Here is a 21,105-nt window from a genome sequence, read left to right as displayed (position 1 = left end):
TGTACATATGTATGTCTGGTTATGCTTATACATAGGTCCAGCGGATACTCAGCGTATCTCAGTCGGTGGCGGGCTTGGCGTGCGATACATACATACACATATGTACATATTAACTTGTCTACTTAGATATCCACACGCATTTCTCTAAGCTCCCTACACACAGATATATACACATACACACATACACACACACGAAACACGCATTTATAAATGTGTATGTACGTGTACAAGCTCGGAAATCGCGCCTCTGTTGATCGTGTAAGCACAATAAAATAGTAAACAAAACAACAAAAACAGCTACAGCTACAGCGACTGCGACTGCGACTGCGACAGCAACAACAAAATCGCTCGCGCAGCAGGTAAAGCAACGGCAAACGTTCCCGATTAGTCGCCGGCCCGCTTGAGTGAAAACGAAGCCGACCAACCGTAAAGCCCCACAAGCCGTCGTCTCTTGCGCTCAAGCCTGGTTTTGAGAGAGCAGCTCAGAATACACACTCGTACACGACAGACGAATGCCTATGCACTAATACATGCTCACCGATATGCACTTGTATATATGGAGAGTGCCGAAGCAGTTCTCACTCAACAGGCTAGTTTTCGCGCACATACACTAGTGCATGTCGCACGCACACACGCGCGTAAGTCAGTTTATATGTATGTTCACGTCGAGAGTAGCTAGTGAAGAGCGCGGCTTCGACTTGCTTCCGCCGACCATTCACATTCAACAGCCAAACAGTTTCACCTAAGAACTCTTTAAGCGCGGTCTACGATCCACCTGGCGGAAAGAAGGCGCGATCGCCGCTGGTTGCAAATATTAAGTGAAACAAACACCACTTTTCTTCTTCTTCTTCTTCTACTGCGAGTACTCTCTCGTTCAGAATGCGAATATAAGAGTCAGATTGGCTACCGAACAGTGAATAATTTGAATTAAAACCCAACTTCAGTTGAACTAAAATGAATTGAAAACAGTAAGTGATTGAGTTGCGTGCTTCTGATTTGTTTCAGTGAATCAAAACTATAAAGTGAAATCTTTGATGATCAATTTTTGGTACAAATTTTGGTCCGACCTGCATTTAATGATAGATATTGTATGTGGGTGTAAATGTGAACATACTATTCGATTTAGATATATGCAGATCAAGAAACAGGTACAGTTGCTAATGTTAGCTGAATTGCCATAAAATTAGTCAGAAGCATTTTGATTGCAAAAGTAAAGTGCTTGTGTACAAAGTGTATTTAATATATCGAAAATTGAAGAATTTAGGTGGCTCAAGTCGGCAAGTCCGACTAGCTATTATCTTTACACGCAGCACTTACAGATTCCTCTTATGAAATGAAATGAAAAGTGTTGAAAATTTCGGAAGTGATTCGCAGTATCCAAAAGTAAAACCGCTCTTAAGCTGTGCCTTTCTTCCTGCCTAATGCTGCTTCTTCTGCCTAATGACCTCAACTGTTCTATACATGCATACATACCCATCAAGTGCTGTAGGTGTCTTTGTATTAACATGACGCCGAGCTATCTGCAAAATTTACCCACGCTACTGACCTTGAGCTTGTTTTCCCGTTTCTTAGTGAAGCTTGTATATGATGTATATACATATATATATGTATGTGGATGTGTGTATGCCTCGTGTTGCGCTAGGTCGTCGTCATCTTCAGTGTCGCCGCCATTATGCGCCGCGACTCGTGTGAAAAAACGTTTCTATTTTCCCACTTTTATTTTCAACAACTGAATGTATTACGCGGCCAAAATGTGATCTAAGCGAGTCTGAGTAAAACAGCCACACCGAGCGACTGAGAGAACGAGAGAGAGAGAGAGAGAGATAAAGAGAGGGATCGAGCCGTGAGCTTCTTAGGGAATTTCAGTGCTATCAAATAGAGCTCTATCTCTGGCTATCCTATTTATTGCATCTGGAGTTGTACGTATCTTAGTTAATAAAGCTCAAGTAAATGCAGAAGGATTTGGCGGTCCGATATGTGTAGTTCATAAAGAACGGTATTTTCTAGTCGTGAATTGCAGTTTCTTTCGGAAGAAGCAGTCCTTCATTTGTACTTGAACTATGTAAAAAGTCTTGAGCTGGGAGCTTGTTAGCTTTGTTTGTTGTTTTGTTTGTGTTGTATTTTTTGTTTTTAAATTTTCCCGCCACCTTTAGGCAGAGCCGGCAGTGTCGTGCTCTGTATGGTTCACGGTTAAATTGCTCAACTACTTGTATACACACATAGATATCTCGTCTTGAAGTTCAACCAAGAATATAGTTAGAAGAAACTAATTCGGAAAACAAAGAAATAGAGGATGATGAGGAAGTTGGCAGATGGATATTAAATTATGCAGGGCAACACTATTTTTTAGCTCATGGTCAACAGATGTTTCCGACCACTCAGTATATGGGAAGGCGATAGAAATATATTTAACTACATAGACAGACTGATACGGAGCCCCGAGCCCCGAGCCCCGACCCCCGACCGACGAACCCTAATCACCGGACACCAAACACTAAAGAGGAATGTAACATGCACATGCACTTGGCTCTAGAAGAGGACGAGTCCTAAAAAGGTCAATTAACAAACAACAGGTGAGCAGTGAATAAAACCAGCGACCGCGCGCGCTTATACCGAAGGCACTTGCACAGCTCGTGCTCGTACCAAAGAACGAAGCGGGAAATATAGGAGAACGGCTGCTCTGAAATGAGCGCGACAATTTTTATTATGGCTTTACATTGTTGCATCCCCCACAGTGAGGTAGACAGAGAGAGGGTAAGAGTGAGAGAGAGAGAGAGAGAGAGAGAGAGAGAGATAGATATAGATATAGATATAGATATAGATATAGATATAGATATAGATATAGATATAGATATAGATATAGATATAGATATAGATATAGATATAGATATAGATATAGATATAGATATAGATATAGATATAGATATAGATATAGATATAGATATAGATATAGATATAGATATAGATATAGATATAGATATAGATATAGATATAGATATAGATATAGATATAGATATAGATATAGATATAGATATAGATATAGATATAGATATAGATATAGATATAGATATAGATATAGATATAGATATAGATATAGATATAGATATAGATATAGATATAGATATAGATATAGATATAGATATAGATATAGATATAGATATAGATATAGATATAGATATAGATATAGATATAGATATAGATATAGATATAGATATAGATATAGATATAGATATAGATATAGATATAGATATAGATATAGATATAGATATAGATATAGTTATAGATATAGATATAGATATAGATATAGATATAGATATAGATATAGATATAGATATAGATATAGATAGCTTAGCTTAGCTGCAATCATCATATTATCATTACGATCGATTGATCATTAATATGATGCTGGAGCATCCTCGTCGCTTGCCTCGCTTAACTTTCTTTTATGGTAACTTTTATGGTAACTATAAGCAATAACTGCTCTTGGCTGCCACTGAAACGTACGCTCGGCCCGCGCTACTGATTGCCGCGTGTTGATGTTCGTTCACATTCGATTCAAGCGGGTGTATTAGCATCGTTCAATTGATAACTTCACTGTGTCAATTGAAGTATGTATTAACGCGTCGATCTCAGAAGATATAAGAGCTAAAGACTTAAAGTTTTAGAGCTAGAGTCTCCAAACTTTAAATGTAGACTTATGCATATGTATTTGTATGTATGTTTGTCTGTGTGTGTGGTTCTTGTGTAAGTAGAAAAACGCGAAGAATTATTGAAGAAATATCAATTCATCGAAGGGTTCAGGGGATTTCGTAGTCGAGCAGTCTCGACTAGTGCTTTCTTACTTGTTATACTCATTCACGAACGTGAATTATTATACTCACTCACGAAAGCGAATTAGTATATTGGTTTTGTGAAATCCGCATCGAGCACCCAAGATTTCTAGCTACGGCGGATATATCTACGCCCATTAGAGGCGTGGCAAATTGGATAAAACTGTATCTCCTCGAGCTTTAAAGCTAGAATGCTGAAATTTCGCACGTAGGCTAATGTTATGGTTCTTTCTTCTCAATTTTGGTATATTTACTCGGGCTGACCACCCAAGACCAAAAAGCTTTGAGGGATATATGTTTATATCTCCTTAAGTATAATACCTAGAAGCTTCAAATTTGGATAGTTGAGCTACTAGTAACCTCCTCTCTCCCTGTAATTTTAACATTTTTAGACCGTAATCATCCAAATTTTGCAGTTAGCTCGTTCTGACCAAAAAAAAGGTATCTACGCCCAGCTATACATTTTTGGCAATCTTAGATGGGGCTTTCGAATAGATCTGGGCTGAAGTCAGCCGCAGCTCAAGGTATCAGCCAGCCGTGCACCCCACCCAGAGCACTCGGAAGCGCCAGACTTCACATTCTTTCTCGTTTCGCCATTCTTTCGCTGCTTACTACAATCTTGTTCTGTTCGCCGTCCCCGCCGGTCCGTCTGCTTGTCCGTTGCTCATGCCTGGTAGCAGCTCGTTTTTTGTTTGTGGCTGCTGATCATGGTCATTGAACTGTTCTAAGCATCTCCATCATCAGCTGCCTGGACGACCGGAGCTCTAAGTAGAGCACAGTTTTGTCTAGTTATCTATAATTATGAAAATATATATGTATATATACAAATATATAAATCTATGTGTATGTATATATAGAACAGCGGTCTCTGTGAACCCATATATCTACAAGCTGGTCTAGCCTTTGGCCGCAGCGCACCATTTAGGAGATCCTGAGATATGCAACACTCCACAGGTGCCAGCATAGCAGAAGCCAGTGGTGTTCATTCAGCTGTTTTTCGGCTAGGCCTGTGCAGATCAAGAAGAGACTAAGCTCAAGAAGCTGAGTTACTGATGCCCAAACGTTTCTTCGTTCGCTCTTTCAGGTATTCATGATATGCGTATAATGGAAATGCAGACGTCGCCACATCTTAGCCATGGGCTAGCGGCACTCTCGCCGATCCAAGTACATCAGCTTTCGCATCCGCATTCAGTTCCGCATCCGCACCTGCATCCACATCTGCATCCACATCAGCATCAGACGCAGCCTCAGCATCAGCATACGCACCAACACCATATTATCCAATCCCAATCACAAGCTCAGCCCCTGTCGCTGTGCAGCAGCCAACAGCAGCAGCAGCAGCAGCAGCAGCAGCAACAGCAGCAGCAACAGCAGCAGCAGCAGCAACAGCAGCAACAGCAGCAGCAGCAACATCATCTACCACAGCAGATGAGCAGCGCGTCATCAACTTTGCACTCACTCCAAAGCTCTGCGCCTGGCGAGCAGCACGGCACAGTACATCAGAATCAGAATCAGAATCAGAATCAGCATCAGCATCAGCATCAGCAAATATATACCTCAGCGCAATTGGATGACAAGTCCAAGGGTAAGTTGAGGTGGGGTAAGCGGAGGGTGCGAATTGGGGAGTGTGCGGCTGGACGCAAGCTCGGCTAGCACATACCCTGTCAAGCAACACACATTACGCACACACACACATAAGCATGCACACATACTTACGCATATTTACGAAATGATACACGAATGAGAGAGAAGGGAAGGTAAATGATAAGGGCCTGGGAAATGAGAAATAGTGGAGGAAATTTGTAGATCAGAGAGCAGAACTGAAAAAATTCGTTTATGAAATTTAAACTGATTTCAAAATGAATCATTTTATGAGAATCAACAACAGCAACATTATTGGCAATAGATTGCAATAGGTCAATGTGCTTCTCTCTCTCTCTCTCTCTCTCTCTATCTCTCTCTCTCTCTATCACTCAATCTCTCTCTAGGAGTGTGTGATTATACTAAACGATTCGATTCCAGCCAAACAAAAGATTACATTTACATATCAAAGTTTCTTTTCAAAACTCAAAACTCCACGGCAAAGGTAAGAGAAGCTCATGTCGGGTACTATCGACTGCTTGGGCCCAGATCCACGTTGAAACAGACTTTTATTTACTTAAAGTCTCAAACAAATGAAAGCCGTCCGCCAGTCCCTTGTGTTCCGAGTCCCAAGTTTCCAGGCAGGTAGTCCGTATATACCCGCCCTGAGCTGAGCGAGTGTATACAAAAAAGCTAGCATTGGGGTCTATTTAGGAGCCTCAGCCGAAAGGAGGAGGAATGTATAGGGGCACTGAAGGAATTCGAGCACAAATATTGCTCAAGAACAATAGCCTAAGCCTGTAACTAGGACAGGGGTACTGGGAGGAGAGTCACTCGCCCGAAAGGCAAGTGTTCTGGTCGAAAAGAGTAGAGCACATGCTCCCGTAAAGACATTGTTCTCCTGCTGAGTTTTCATTTACGAATTAAATGAAAAAAAAAAAAAAAAAAAAAAAAAAAAAATGGGTTCAGGGTATAAAAACCAAAAAAGAAAGGAACAAAACAAAACAAAAAAAGTTTAGTCACGGATTGCGCAATAAAATTGCAACTGGAATGCGCTGTGGATTGACTAGAAGAAGAAGATACCCTCAGACCTAACAGATAACCTTCCCCCTCCCCTAAGAAGTCGATATAGTCGACCACGATAGACGACAGTTTCCGATTGAAATCGATATCGAGTTATCAAAAGTCGAAATAGCAGAGCCAGAGTGCCAGGGTATCTCCTAGTCCGGCACGCCCACCCGCCGAGAATACACCTATCTGATTTTACCATCCCAATGTATCACTATGCCATTGCAGTGCAAAAGTATGACGAATACTCGAATGGCTTGGTGAGAGGACTGTCCACGCCTGCCGCCGTGCAGGAATCTCCCCCGACTCTATCTGGAAGCAGTTTTCTGGCTCACTCACAGGGAAATGTCGAATGGATATCAGCCATGAATGATGCTCAAAATAATGCAGGTAATAGCTATACTGACTAAATGTGAATTATATTTACACGTACATATTTGTGTATGTGTATGTATCTTCTACAGTTTTAAAACTAGAGCACTGAAAAATACCCTGTAATTGTCGTATTTTTATACCCTGAACCCATTGAAAATGGGAAATCAGGGTATAATGGTTTTCTTGAAACGCCGGTATGAAATCACGCGTAGGCTAATGTTATGATTAATGAAAAAATTATATGTCTACGCTCATTAGGGGCGTGGCAAATCGGACCTGAGGATATAGTGTTTTTTTTTAATTCAGCTATATTTTGGACACTACTAATGCTAGAGACCTCCAATTTATTTATATACTCGGGCTGACCACCCTAGTTCAAAAAGCTTCGACGAATATATGTCCGCCCACAAGGGCGTGGCAAACCAGAAAAGTTTATATCTCCTAAAGTATAATAGTTAGAAGCATCAGATTTGAATAGTTGAGTTACTGGTAGCCTCCTCTATCGATGACCCAAAAATTACGCCACTTTAGGGGCATGGCATATCGAAAAATACTCTGTAATTTTCACATTTTTGTAACGTAAGCATTAACATTTTTCAGTTAGGGTACCGAGGGTACCGGGTCTACGCCGAGTAGGGGCGTGGCAAATCGGCAAAAAAAAAAACGCATTTTCTGATTGATTGCTGATGGGATGTGAATGAGTATTCCGCAGTCGGTAATGCCAGACTGCAACGCTCTTACTTGTTTTTTAAATATTTTAATATTAATATTATATTTGAAAGAATCATTCACAATTTGGATTTGAGCAACGTATTTTATATATAGTAATATATATGTATATGTAATAAAAATCCACATAATAATATATTTGTGATTCATCTCTTATTCTTCCTCTTTGCATTTCAGAAGATTCGCACAGCTCGCAAGGCAGCATTTCAGGCGATGGTAAGTAAGGGTGTATTAGGTTCGCAGGTGAGCTTGACACCTAATACTCAGTGGCTGACGGACAGATACAAGTGCAGCCGGCATGTAAATGTCGACAAGATTCCCAGGCACATTTAAGTAGGCTATCGATTATCTCTCGTGACAAATAATCAAAACTAACTGGACATTCGAAAGCTTCCCTGGCGTCCGCATCTGATTGACGCAGCTGGGCTGAGCTGAGTTGAAGTGTGGTGAAGTGAGGCGCGGGAATGGGCTAATCGCATTTGTGGTCAGGCGCAAAATGTCTCAGGTAACTTACGTGTTTAATTGAAAAAAACGCAGAGCTCGACCACAAATGCGTTTTTAGTTTCAGTTTCAACTCTAGATCGCTGGGATTGTCAGGTTTTCATTCCGAATCGAAATGCACTTTTCTCTTTAATCCTCTGCGTTGGTATTGGATAAGTGAATGTACACCTGCAGCTCTACAGGTGTGTATCTGTATCTGTATCTGTATCTGTATCTGTATCTGTATCTGAATCTGTATCTGTATCTGTGCATCCGCCGGTTGTGGGTTGCGGGCAATATTTTTGTTAGCCTTCACATGGCTATCAAGCAACCATGGCCAGAGCTCTGGCTAGAGACCAGCGGCCTACTCTCAGCTCCATGAGTATGCATTACAATTTTGGACTTCGTGCTTCGGCAGAGGAGCGGAGAGGAGTGCAAGAATAAGGAGAACACAGAACAAATAAACACATTCTACTGTTGGCAATAAGGCAAAGCTAATAACCGCACGAGTGCAAAACACTTCCCCCTTCCCCCTTCCCTCTTCCCTCTTCCCTCTTCCATCTTTCCTCTCCACTCCTCAGTCTTCTCTTATCCCACATTACTTTTGACTCTCTGCCGCGTTTGCTCAAGTTAAAAAGCCGCAAGATCCCAAATCCGGTTTCCTTCCTATTCGAAAGAAATCAACATGGGAATGGATCGAATTCTACTCCTATTTAACGCGTATTTCTTCCGCCTGAGCTCATTGCCAATGGGAAAGATGTGAATAATACGAAACCCTATTGAGCTTCAGTCCAGTTAAGTGATGTCTCTCAAACCATGTAGATCAGTGTTCGCTACTTAATTAATTGGAGTTGGCAACATTCTCATCAGTTCGCCCGTCTGTTCGTCTCTCCGTCCGTCCGTTCGCATGGACGCAAGCGTGAGACAGAAGAGTTTAATTCACTTTGCGATGGTTCATCACAATGAAGCGCTGTTCAGGGTATCTGTTAGTCGGTCATTGTCGACTGCTGAATTATCTCAACGTGATCTCAATAGACATTATCAGCTTTCATCGTATAGTTACCCAAATCCAAATCCAAACTTAAATCCCAATCAAAGACCTGACGCAGTGCGCCCCAAAAAGCGGGCTCAAGGCCTGCTCCATATATGAAGACACACATAGACGTATGTATATATATATTCCTATGTATTCGGATTTCGAATTATGCAAATTATGTACATTAGGTTATGTTATTGTAATTGCAGTTTTGATTTGGATAGATGCATAAGTCCCAGTGCGAAACGTCACTCGACTTTAATTGTAAAAGCAAAAGCAGAAGGCAGCGCCAAGGCGAAGAGAGGGGGCAAAACCGATGGCAGAAGCAATGCAAAGGTAGAGGTGGAGGTAGAAGTGGGGGTAAAGGCAAATGCAAAGAGCCATAATAATTAAAACAAATCCCCAGCGATGTTGCTCGAAAGTCAAAACATAAGTTGAAAGTGATTTGTCAAAACAAAATGAGCACAGATTGGGGGAAGCAACAAGGTCGACTGCGGTGTATCTCATAACATTTGAACACACAATTGGGAATTCGAAGCGAGGTAACATCTGGTCAGGTTATTAGCGATTCCATCACACTGCCAGGCGGCAGAGTTAAGCTAGAGCCATGGAGAACATATCCCCACTCAGGCTTTTTCATTCGGATTGGAAAGTCTCTAGTTTGAAAGGTCATCAAATTCCGCTTGAAACTGGTTGAATGTGTGATTCGAACACCATGGAAGATTCCCGGTTGATTGTCAATGTGTGGCCCGTGTGGATGTGTAAATCGCCTTTCTGGAATAGGAGATAGAGGTTTTTCCGATTTGTCAGACCCCTGGGGGAGTTTCGTAATAGTGTGCAACGAGGGATTCCAAATTGCATGTCGAGCTAGAGATCATTTACACATTTATTCGTACATTGCAATATGTATTAAATAATCTCCTATTCATCTGTCGAACGCGGAATATAATCTTGAACCAAATGTGCTAGCGCGCCTTCGATAGGCACAGATGCTAGTCTCGTGATACGGCTATGTATAAACAGAGAACTGAACAATGCGAGAACGGATATGTGTATATATGATATATACATCAGTATCACTAGAATGATCCGACTGGCACAAATGTATATACATACATATGTATGTGTCGATATAGCTATGAATGAATGTGGGAGAAAGCCATTTGTTAATATATTTGTCGCCCTCATAATTACTTTGTCTTTATGTGACAACTTGATGTCATCATCATACGTGCTCATAGAATACGAAAAGGCAATCATTTCTAGTATAGCGCGTAGCCCCCCAGCACACACAATCACAAAGCACACGCACGCACACGTACAGAAACAGAAACAGAAACAGAAACGAAAACAGAAACGAAAACAGAAACAAGCAATCACAAGAAAGCGTGAACGTTGGATGCGCAAGCGAGATGGAAAGATAAAGAAATACAACAAACACAGAGAGCGGCAAGTGCTTAAGTGGTAGAAGCGAGAAACGTCAACTGTTCGCTGTGATTGGTGCTAGGCACATCTTGGTCTTAGTGCTGATTGGCGGGCATCGACTTCATGTTTGGTGCATTCTCCTCTCTCTCTCACTAACTCTTGCTCACTCTGGCTGATGTGGTGTGTGGCGTGGTCTGGTCTGGTGTGGTGTGGTGTGGTGTGGTGTGGTGTGGTGTGTTTGCGTGGGCTGTCATTTCTGACTGCGTGCCAGTAACAGTAAACCTCGCTCTGTATACAAGTATTGCTCTGATGTCGGGGCAAAGTATTCATATAACAGATAAAGGGCATCAAAATTAAATTTTAGCGTCCATGTCGAAATCTGATATCGATTGAAGTCCACTTTTATGGAACTTCACGTATATTATTAAATGCACAGGCTCCGCTTGTATCAAAAGATATAATTTAACAAATGAGCTAACGCATGTCCAGTTCTCTATCCAGGTTTCGGGATAAATGGGAGACATAGCGAAGCGCTAAATTACAAAGATAGTATTTTGCTATAGCATACACAGACACACCCAGGCACAGACACTCCCACACCCGCACCCCCGCACTTCGAGAGACGGTGTCTGACCATAAGTCGTGGGCTTAAGCATTTAGCGCCAATCCAGAAGAAGGCGAAGCCAACTGCCCACCACAACTTTTGTAGCAGCCCACCTAACCCCACCCCCACCCCCACTGCCGTTAATGAGTGTAACAGCAGTAGCCGCAGTCGCAGTCGCTGTCGCAGCCACAGCAGCAGAAGCAAAAGCAATTGTAACATAATCCAGTATGCAGAGCCGAGTTGTAGAATAGGAAGCGAATGACGCTTCGCTCTGGTTGTGTCTCTCGGCTGTTGGTTCGTCTTCATTGGTTCGCTGCAGTCGGAGTCGGGCAGTCGTGAAGTATGCGCATGCCGATGTGGTTGGGCGAGTGCGGTGGCGAAACAAGGACCAAGGACACGCTCAGCACGCAGTGCACACACAAACACGCGCTGCAGTCGCAGACGCACAGAACACTCGCACACAGTCGCACTCTCACAGACACATACACACGCACACAACTCACACGCACAGAAGCACACAGATAAGAAACAAAACGTGCGCAGGATCTCAGCTACTGAACGCAAACAGTCCGGAAAAAATGGCTTGAAATATTTCACGGCACTAAAAACAAAACACAAAAAGAAAGAAAAAAATAGTCGCAAAATTTATAATAAGTAAAACAACAGCAAACGACGACGACGAAAAAATTTAGAGTACACAAAAAAGAATAGAACTGTAAAGAAGGAAATTGGCTCGGGGCTCGCTTTTCTTTGAATGCCAGGCACAAAATTAGATACAAATACAGCAGCAACGCCACGCCACGCCACCGGAGTAGCGGATCGTGAAAATCGGAGGATGTGAATGCACATTATCGTTATCGTTATCGCTATCGCTATCGTTATCGTTATCGTTATCGGTGTCGTTTCGTCGCCCTTGCCGGCTCATTATTGGGCATCTCGCGCGCGGGCATACCCAAAAGTTATCTCATCAGTGTCGTGCATTAGTGTAATTCCTGCCCACATGCATCAGAAATAGAACTGAGAGTCCTTCGACACATCAGCACTATTATATTCGAGGCCCAACTAGTCATCGATAGCACTCGCCACAGCCGAACATGGATCTCTCTACAGCGTATCGCTACAATCAAAACATGATGGAATACTACACATGTATATAAATTACGAAAATTAAAACCTATCTATATATACGTACATATTCACAAGCTCTTATCTGCCTGCCACCCCCGACTCTCTGTGGAAGTCGAAAGTCAGAGCTCTTTGACTCAAGCTTAGATCTAGGTAATACATTTTCAGTGGGTCAATACGTATGCCAGCCAGTCCGATGCATATATCCAATATCGAATACCCTTCGCTTTCCGACGTCAAAATATATGCGTTTATAACGCTTTGAACTCTTCATTCCTTCTATATGACTCAATAAGAGATAACAGTTTCGTATCCACAGCGACGGACTGGAATAGATGCCGAAAGGTATCGTGATATCCCAAACTTGTCTTCATCTGGGCAGGATTTCATAGACAGACGTCGTATTCCAATTGACTTACGTGCAGATGGAGCTGAAGAATAATAATACGAATTCCTCGTCGCCCGAAAATTGAATGGGATCGAAAGGGACAAACTGACGCAAATAAAAGACAATAGAATATATATACATATATATGTATAATAGTAGTACAATAGTTATACAATGTGGGGAGACGAGGGTCGGTTTCACTAACATGACTTTGTTTCCCTCTAGGGTCCTCCTTTGTTAGGTAAACAATATCTATTTAGTTGTGAGACCCATTGATAGTCAATAGTTCATTAAATGACAATCGCATTTACCGTTTACCATTTACCATTTACCATTTATTATTTACTGTTTACTGTTTGCTATTTGCCGTTTGCAGTTTGCAGTTTGCAGTTTGGCATTTGCCTTTTGGCAGTCTGTCAGGCACTCAAAGATCCTTTTGTCCTTCATGGACTCGTGCGGTGTCCTCTAAATGGAATTACGACTCCTGCTTGCTTGATTCTCTTGATCTCGAATAAGTCGTTGCAGAGCGTGAACTACTCCAGGCAGATATACATATGTAGATATATGTATAGATATCGACCTGCTGAACTGTTCCACTTTTTCGCTTGGCGGCTCCAGAAGTCCAGGAATGTGTCAAGCTTTTCTCTTTAGTTTCTTCTTAGCAAAACTCTAAGCAGATCTCTATATCTCTCTAGCTCTGCTCTGAGTCCTTAACTCGTCCATAAAGCAACAGGGCTGTCGCGGAGAATTCTCAACAAGTAGCTTAAGCTTTTCGCCAATTATCCGCCACAATCGAAAGACCGAGAAAATGAATGCTTTTGACACATTCCGCCCATATTTCAACTGTATTTCTTCTGAGATCGACGCGTTCATACATACGGACGGACGGACAGACGGACAGGGCTAAATCAACTCAGCTCATCGCCCTGATCAAGAATATATATACTTTGTGGGGTCTGCCACGCCTCTTTCTGCCTGTTACATACTTTTATCAAAACCATTATACCCTGATTTGATGATGGGCCGGGCCCGAGTAAGAGACATCCTCATCCTACCTGCATCTGCATCAATCATTCTAAATTTCATAATTACAAAGTTTGTCTTATCTGCCCTGAAGTCTGCCCTGAAGTAATATAACTTATACATATATATACATATATACTAGGTGACCCGGCGAGCTTCGTATTGCCTAACAGTCAAAGAATGTCGTGTTACCTTTCAAATAATTGTCAGAATTTTCGCGGATCATCAAACGATATGCGCAATAATTCATCGAGCTAACCCTCTCGGTAGTTTCCTCACCTGAACAGCCTGACCAATGCATGATGTTCATGAAGCATTTGCTGCAAATCTTAGAGAATTGCTCTTTTCGTAGCTGTGTTGATCTCTTGACGCCGGTCAAGTTCTTCTTCCATATTGCCCATGAAGTATATCTGCAAGAATTTGAGCTGTGCATCTTCAATAGGTTGCAATGATCCAATTCGATGGCAAACCTGGCCTTGAATCTGTACATTCAAAGCCATAGTTATAGCTAGATTTTTTACAGAAATCTAACAAACTACATTGCAAGTTTTTTTTTACAATCATAGAAAATAAAATTTTTAACGTAAATCACCTTAAATGTCGAATTGTATCCGTGTTCTTCAATAAGGCATTGTATTTTTGAGTGCTCGCTAGAAAATGCCGTGATTCTAGTGGGGAACGCAATGGCTCTGGTGGCGGAACCACTAATGGCAATGCCACTTTACCACTAAGGCGGCACAAACCGGGCATTTCACCAGCAAACTTCAATGCACCAATGCAAACTAAACGATGCAAGGTGAGGTCGATGGTGCAATCATATAGAAACGCTGCTCGATTCAAATCAATACTTGAACCATTTCTTCCTGCACTTCGAAGATTATTCCTCTGTTCGTTTGTACGAAAAGCTCGACGAATTCTCGTTTCTAATCTGCCTCTCTTTGCTCTTGTGTTCGAGAAGCGCGAATTAAGGCCCTTCTTTGCTCCATACTAACGTGGCGCTCTCCTCCGGCGATTTCTCGGTCTTCGTCAGATAATTGACTCGCGGCATTCCGTTGTCAAATCGCATTCCGGGTCCGCTGGGAAAGATTAGATCTTCTAGGACGCGGCAATTTTGTTGATAGTAATACTGAATATGCACTCGCATGCATAATTTTTTTAAATGAGAACATGACCAAAAACTGTCATTGGTATCAAGCCTTCTAAAAAAGTTCTAAATGACAATGCAAAGACAGCTCCGAAATTAAAGAACTTTTAGGGATAATGCATTTTTCAAGTATTCGTAAATTTTGCACTATTTTTAAGATATATTCTGCTATTTGGAGCGGAGACAAATCCAACAAATCAAAAACCATGAAAATTGGTCCAGCAGATCTCGAGTTATAAGACTTGTAACAAACCCGACTTTGTTTTATATATATAGATATATATTTACAATTACAATATCTTAATTCTTTAATTCTAACGAACAAACCGACAGACGGAAATCATCGCGTGCCAATTTGATTTAGATTAGCAGTTAGATTTGTTAGATTAGATTTGTTATTCCATTTCCAAGATAAACTGCATTCTATAAACTGAATTGCGAAGACATTGCGATATAGACTATTGGACCTTTCCGCATATTATCTATTTGTTTATAGTTATGAGGACATATCGAATACTATCTAATGCCCTGGACATTCCAGTAGGCTGACAAAGCCGAAAATATATCTATATCTGGTATGATAGAGCTCATTAAAGGGGGCTATCCACAGACGAATTTGTTACACGAACATGTTGTGTTCGTCAAATATTAGAATGTGGATAGCAATGTTCGTACGAACATTTTGTTCGCCGTTTGTGTTCGCATAAAAATAGAAATGTTTCTATCTTACGGGTGTTCGTGCGAACATGTTCGACAATGGGTTCGAGTGCTCGCACGAACATAATTTCTAGAAATATTTCGGACAGTCAACACAGGCCAAAATGAACCGAAAATTTCTTGATTGCTTTCAAAATGAAATAATAAATAAATAAAAGCAAAAAATATCAAAATAAAAAGTCACGCAATAAATCATGGGACAAATTATAATTACCATATAAGGTTGTCGAAGAAAACGCCGTAGTTAGTAGACAAACTCGGCGAACATGTTCGCGTAACAAGTTCGTCTGTGGATAGCCCCCTTAATGCCTAATTCTTATATTTGGCATATTGGATTTTTGGTGGAGATATACCGAGAATCGCCCTCAAGGAGCGTGGCGAGTCGGGACTGACTGTATAGTTTTTTCTACAAATTCTCCTCGACTTTTGAAATTGGGAATATATTGTCGTGCATCGTGTATAGATAGAGTTCCTTGACCGCCTACCTTACTCATTGTTTTTCCTCTGACTCCGACTGCCTATTGAGCAGCTCATATGTTCCCTCCCATAAGGGAGCAAGCATTGTGCAGCCGTGCATGCCTTAATGCAACGATCTTAGGAGTACTTTGAGGGGGATAACTTGTAAATCAGAAATTCTTTTGCTGTCATTGGTGTTCAGCGATTGAAGCGCTCATACATAAGGGCGGAATGTCCGTCCGATGAGACGGACCTACATCGACTCCAGCGGGCAGCAGCAACGCTCTGTCCTGACATTGAACGTATGGAGCTTCTGCGCCTGACGTTCTCCCAACAATTTTTGATCTTCATTAAAACTGGCATATCAAGTGCGAAATTTAAGTGCAAGAAAATAAATGATGTATGAAGACTCCCGATATCGAGATCTTCCGAGATCCAACTGCTTCCTCTTCACTCCCCACTCCCGACTCCGTTCCCAGCTTCTTACTGTCGACTCTTGCGTTGACGGTTTCTCGTGTTTGTCATTAGGAGATTTCTTCTCAGATCGTCTTTGTTGTTGCTCACCCGTGACGCTTCGTCTGCTTCGGCGAGCAAAAATCGTACCTAATTAGGAGACTTTCTGTAAAGGGAAAACCACCTTTTCTTCAAAGCAAATAAATATAGACTAGCAGGTGATCGAATACCAGATACCCTGGCCGACTTGCACTTTTCATAAGCCGACACCAATACACAAATAGCTCTCTATATTCCTGTAGTCCTCTAAAGCATAGTCGGAGGTGCCACAGACCTACATATGTGTGAGCCCGACCTACTGTTGCTTATCGTTAGCAAGTGTGAGCAATGGGCAAAGCGACATCTGCAGCTCTGCAGCTGAAATCAACAAGCTCTACCGCTGCATTGCTCCTCTTCAGATGCTCTGAAACGACAGATGACGGAACGACAATGAGGCAACGGCTGACCAACTCAACTACCCATGAACGGTGATCGGCAAATATCCATATGTTTATTGACTAGATCCAGGATCAAGATTCACGTACTGCACATATATATCTACTACATGTGATCTACGGGCTACATGGAGTCAAGAGAATCATCAAATCCACGCTGAACCCATTTGTGGCTTGTGTTATGTCAAATTGCTTATTCGACTATAGAATCTATTTATACATTTGATTTGATGGTATCTGCCAGGATTACTTACTGGTAAATATAATTGCATTGCAGGTCATGGCGGCGTCAATCAGCTGGGAGGCGTGTTCGTTAATGGACGCCCCCTTCCCGATGTAGTCCGGCAGCGGATCGTGGAGCTGGCACACAACGGCGTTCGTCCTTGCGACATATCGCGTCAACTGCGCGTTAGCCATGGCTGCGTCTCGAAGATACTGTCCAGGTAAGTCAATAAGGATCAACTAACCCGAATGTGCCTAGCAGCTAATGATGGAAATGCCCGCTCTACAGCTGACTAAAGCTCAGGTTTCGATAGGGAGATAAGGGACTATTCTTGCAGAGTGAACGGGTGAATGCAGTCGGTCGCATCCGACGGCAAATGGGTAGCTGTTCCGGGTCTAGAATCAACGCACAATGGGGATCCTATACATGTCTTAGATATTCGTAAGCATCGACCCCCAAATTGGTTAGCTGGTATATCGAAGTCTAAAGCCATTGTAAATGCCGACCGAAATGGCGAAATGGACTCAGCTGCTGCGGCAGCTCGATGCAAACAGGTGATTCGACTGGCTTGGTTAATTATGTGGAGCTCACATTCCCTCTACCTGCCAGCAAATACATACGTTCCCGCTCTAGGGAATGGCCAGCGGCGTGGGTGGGCGACGGATGCAGCTACAGCATGGCATGTAAATAAGACCAATAAATCTCTTCAGTCGCATGGACATGTGGCTGGGTGGGCCCTGTGCAAGGACTCTGCAGAGCCATGCCCGCTCATATGTCAGCCTCCAGCTCGCATCCTCGACCTAAACGTTGGCTGACATTTAAATTGTTTGTAATTGAAATGGTAAAATCGGTGGTTCCGTTCCAAAATGCTTGCATTAATCAAGGCGTCTCTGCTGACAGATGACTATACATCTATATATATGTCATATATATAAATATGTATATATATGTATATATAACAATATATAGATGTATAGTCATCTGTATATATATCATGGACCAAGTCGACGTTAAAATGCCTGTAAAAACTTAAAAAATGCGTGAATCTGTCTGAAATTTTAAAATTAGATTCATTTGATATATTTCAATAGGGAAATAAAATCATTTCGTCGCATTCCCGCGAAATGATCGTTTGTCGAAAAATGTAATTGTACAGGAGGAGCAGGAGCTTTTTTTATTTATTTTTTTTTCTCAATATATAGTGGCGTTTTTTCATAAGTTCTATACGAGCCCAAACCACTATTAATTCGAGCAGCATGTTTTTTTGCAATGTTTAACACACTGTATTATCAATACTCCAAAGATAACACATACCAATAAATTTCGTCTTAAAGAGAGTTTTATTCTCTTCACGATGACAACTTCCAAAAACAACTACAATATGAGTAATTTATTCAAACGGATGACTTAAAAGATAAGAAAAATTGACCTCTATTAATTCGAACCCTGCGTAAGCTTACTTTTATCTCAAAAGAAAGCAAAACAAAAGCAACCAATGTAACAGAATCACTTTCTAGTTATAATCTGCGAATAATATAGCAATACAGAATGCAAAAATTGAAAAATTGGTGCAGATGGGTGAAAGTTTAGCAACGATGGTAAGTGGTAAGCCTATTTGCAACGAAATCAGAGTATTGATTAGAGATTATTTTAAGTCTGGGAGGACACTTGCGGACATCAGCAAGCAATTAAATGTGTCTAGATCGTCTGTGCATGGGGTGATAACAAATTTCCAAAAAAAAAAAAAAAAATGGGAATATTGAAAATATTATTGCGAATAGAGGCCGAATAACAGCAATAAAACCCCGCGACAAAGCTCAACCGGCCGAAATATAGTGATTTTTCCAATATTTTAGGCACTATTGATGCCAGAGACTTGAAATTTGGTATATATACGCGGGTTGACCACCAAAGTCCAACGAACTATGGTAGATGTATGTCCATAGGGGGCGTGGCAAACCGCAAAAGTTTATATCTCCAACAGTTTACGAGCTAGAAGCCTCAAATTTGGATAGTTGAGTTACTGGTAGTCTCACCTATCGTTGGCCTAAAAATAATTGTTACGCCTCTTTAGGGGCGTAGCATATCGAAAAATTCCCTGTAATTTTCACATTTTGTGAGCGTAAGAATTCAAATTTTGTATTTAGGTTACCGGTTGGTCGTTCTAAGAACTGGCCAAAAATGAGGAGTCTATCGCCACTAGGGGCGTGGCAATCGGCATTTACAGTGCCCGAATTGAGGAATTTATATGCGTCAGCCATCTATTTTTATACCCTGAACCCATTTTCAATGGGAAATCAGGGTATAATGGTTTTGTTAAATGTATGTAACAGGCAGAAGGAGGCGTGGCAGACCCCATAAAGTATATATATTCTTGATCAGGGCGACGAGCTGAGTCTATATAGCTCTGTCCGTCTGTCCGTCCGTCCGTCTGTCCGTCTGTCCGTATGTTTGAACGCGTCGATCTCAGAAGATATAAGAATTTTTTTCCTAGGTCCGTGTATAGCACGCACATATCGAGTTTTGCTTTAAATATCGAGAGCTTGCCCCGTTATTTTGTTATGGATTAAAAACATTATCGAAAACCAGTAATAAATTTATAAATTTATAAATTTTATACATTTTCGGTTTTTGTCAAAATTCACCCCCCGCCCCTAATTCACCCCCTCACCCTCACATTTGTAAAAGGCGTATTTCAAATACTAGGGACTTGTGCTTTGGCAAATACATGTATATCTATGTTATATTTATAATCTGAAAGTTTCAGGGATATAGTCCATCCACAAGAAAAGTTATTAAACAATTAAATTCCCATAGTAAGCCAACACTGCAGCCAATGCATGTTTATGCGTGCGTACGTATGTCTGTGTGTGTGCGTGTATGTGTGCATATGCGAATAATTATTGAAGTATCAGTTGCTCGAAGGGTTCAGGGGATCCCGAGCGGAAATCTGCAAAAGCATTAGCTCAAAATGACCATGAAGCATAGTGGAGTGTGCCTGATGTTATGGGGCTGCTTCACATGGTGGAGCATCGACCTGATGATTGAGATAGATGGAATTATATTGAAGGAAGACTATCTGAATATTTTTAAGACCCACCTACCCGATTTGGTGGATAATAGTGCGTCTTCCGAGGAAGAAGTCGTGTTGCAGCAGCACAAAGCGAAAATAGTCAATGATTGACTCAATAATCCAAAACTTTTGATAGAGTCGCCTACACAAAGTCCACACTTAAACCCCATTAAAAATGTATGGGCTTTGCTTGAAAAAGGCTCTCAAAGTGAGATACACCACCGACTGGGATGAGGGGCTTTGAACGAAATTCCGCAAGCCGCTGTTGGAAAAGGGGTGGAAAGTATGCCTAAGCGCATTGCTAGTGTGATTTTCTTTGGGCAAAATATTAAAATTAGTAAATATTTTAAAAAAGTTTAAGATGAACGCGATGATGAGCTGCATACATAGCTCTTTTTTTGCATCCATCTGAAGAACTTAAATTTAGAATCAAAATGGGACACAAATGATTTTACTTCCTTATTTAAATATATCAAATGAATCTGATTCCAAAATTTCAGACAGATTCATGCATTTTTTAAGCTTTTACTGGCATTTTAACGTCTACTTGGTCGTGCTCGCTGCATTAATCGGGCATGCTCGACTAGCAGACTTTCTGAACACTGTCACTCATCTCCTAAGAAACAGACAGGGGTTCCCTTGGAAAATTCTTTGGTTTTGCTACATAAACATACTTAAGTACCTATTATATATAGTACAGAGATCGATCAGACTACGGGGAAACTACAGGCGGAGCGAACGCATCTGCTGCATGCATGTGCATGTGTATATATGTATGTGTATGTATGTATGTATGCATGCAAATAGAATACACAATGGTATCTGCTAGCCCATTAGAATTTCTTCTTCTGGCCTTTAGTCCATAATGCCTATCGACGCAC

The 21,105-nt window shown here is 41.4% G+C and overlaps 1 protein-coding gene and 1 long non-coding RNA gene across 7 annotated transcripts in view; both read left to right on the top strand.

Annotated features, from left to right (window-relative positions):
* Positions 1 to 740: 740 nt before the first annotated feature.
* The window catches only part of LOC6585803 (uncharacterized protein DDB_G0283357), a 30,780-nt gene continuing 10,415 nt past the window's right edge, over positions 741 to 21,105 (top strand). Inside the window, exons 1-5 of one of the 6 annotated variants that reach the window (XM_032732962.2) lie at positions 741 to 968; positions 4,915 to 5,415; positions 6,708 to 6,869; positions 7,761 to 7,799; positions 17,206 to 17,371. In XM_032732962.2, the coding sequence (XP_032588853.1) occupies positions 4,926 to 5,415; positions 6,708 to 6,869; positions 7,761 to 7,799; positions 17,206 to 17,371 (857 nt within the window). In that variant the 5' untranslated portion in view covers positions 741 to 968; positions 4,915 to 4,925. Of the gene's footprint in view, positions 1,149 to 4,914; positions 5,416 to 6,707; positions 6,870 to 7,760; positions 7,800 to 11,385; positions 12,278 to 17,205; positions 17,372 to 21,105 lie in introns of those variants that run through there. The other 5 variants (XM_044007068.1, XM_032732963.2, XM_032732964.2 and 2 more) reach the window with 5 other exon arrangements.
* Positions 7,909 to 10,279, top strand: LOC116804606. Its single transcript, XR_004364607.2, has 3 exons — positions 7,909 to 8,088; positions 8,146 to 8,266; positions 8,373 to 10,279. It is a non-coding gene; the product is annotated as an uncharacterized LOC116804606 (long non-coding RNA).

Source organism: Drosophila mojavensis, unplaced genomic scaffold (genome assembly GCF_018153725.1).
Source record: "Drosophila mojavensis isolate 15081-1352.22 unplaced genomic scaffold, ASM1815372v1 contig_151, whole genome shotgun sequence".
Classification (NCBI taxonomy): domain Eukaryota; kingdom Metazoa; phylum Arthropoda; class Insecta; order Diptera; family Drosophilidae; genus Drosophila; species Drosophila mojavensis.
This window is presented reverse-complemented; position numbering and strand designations above follow the sequence as displayed.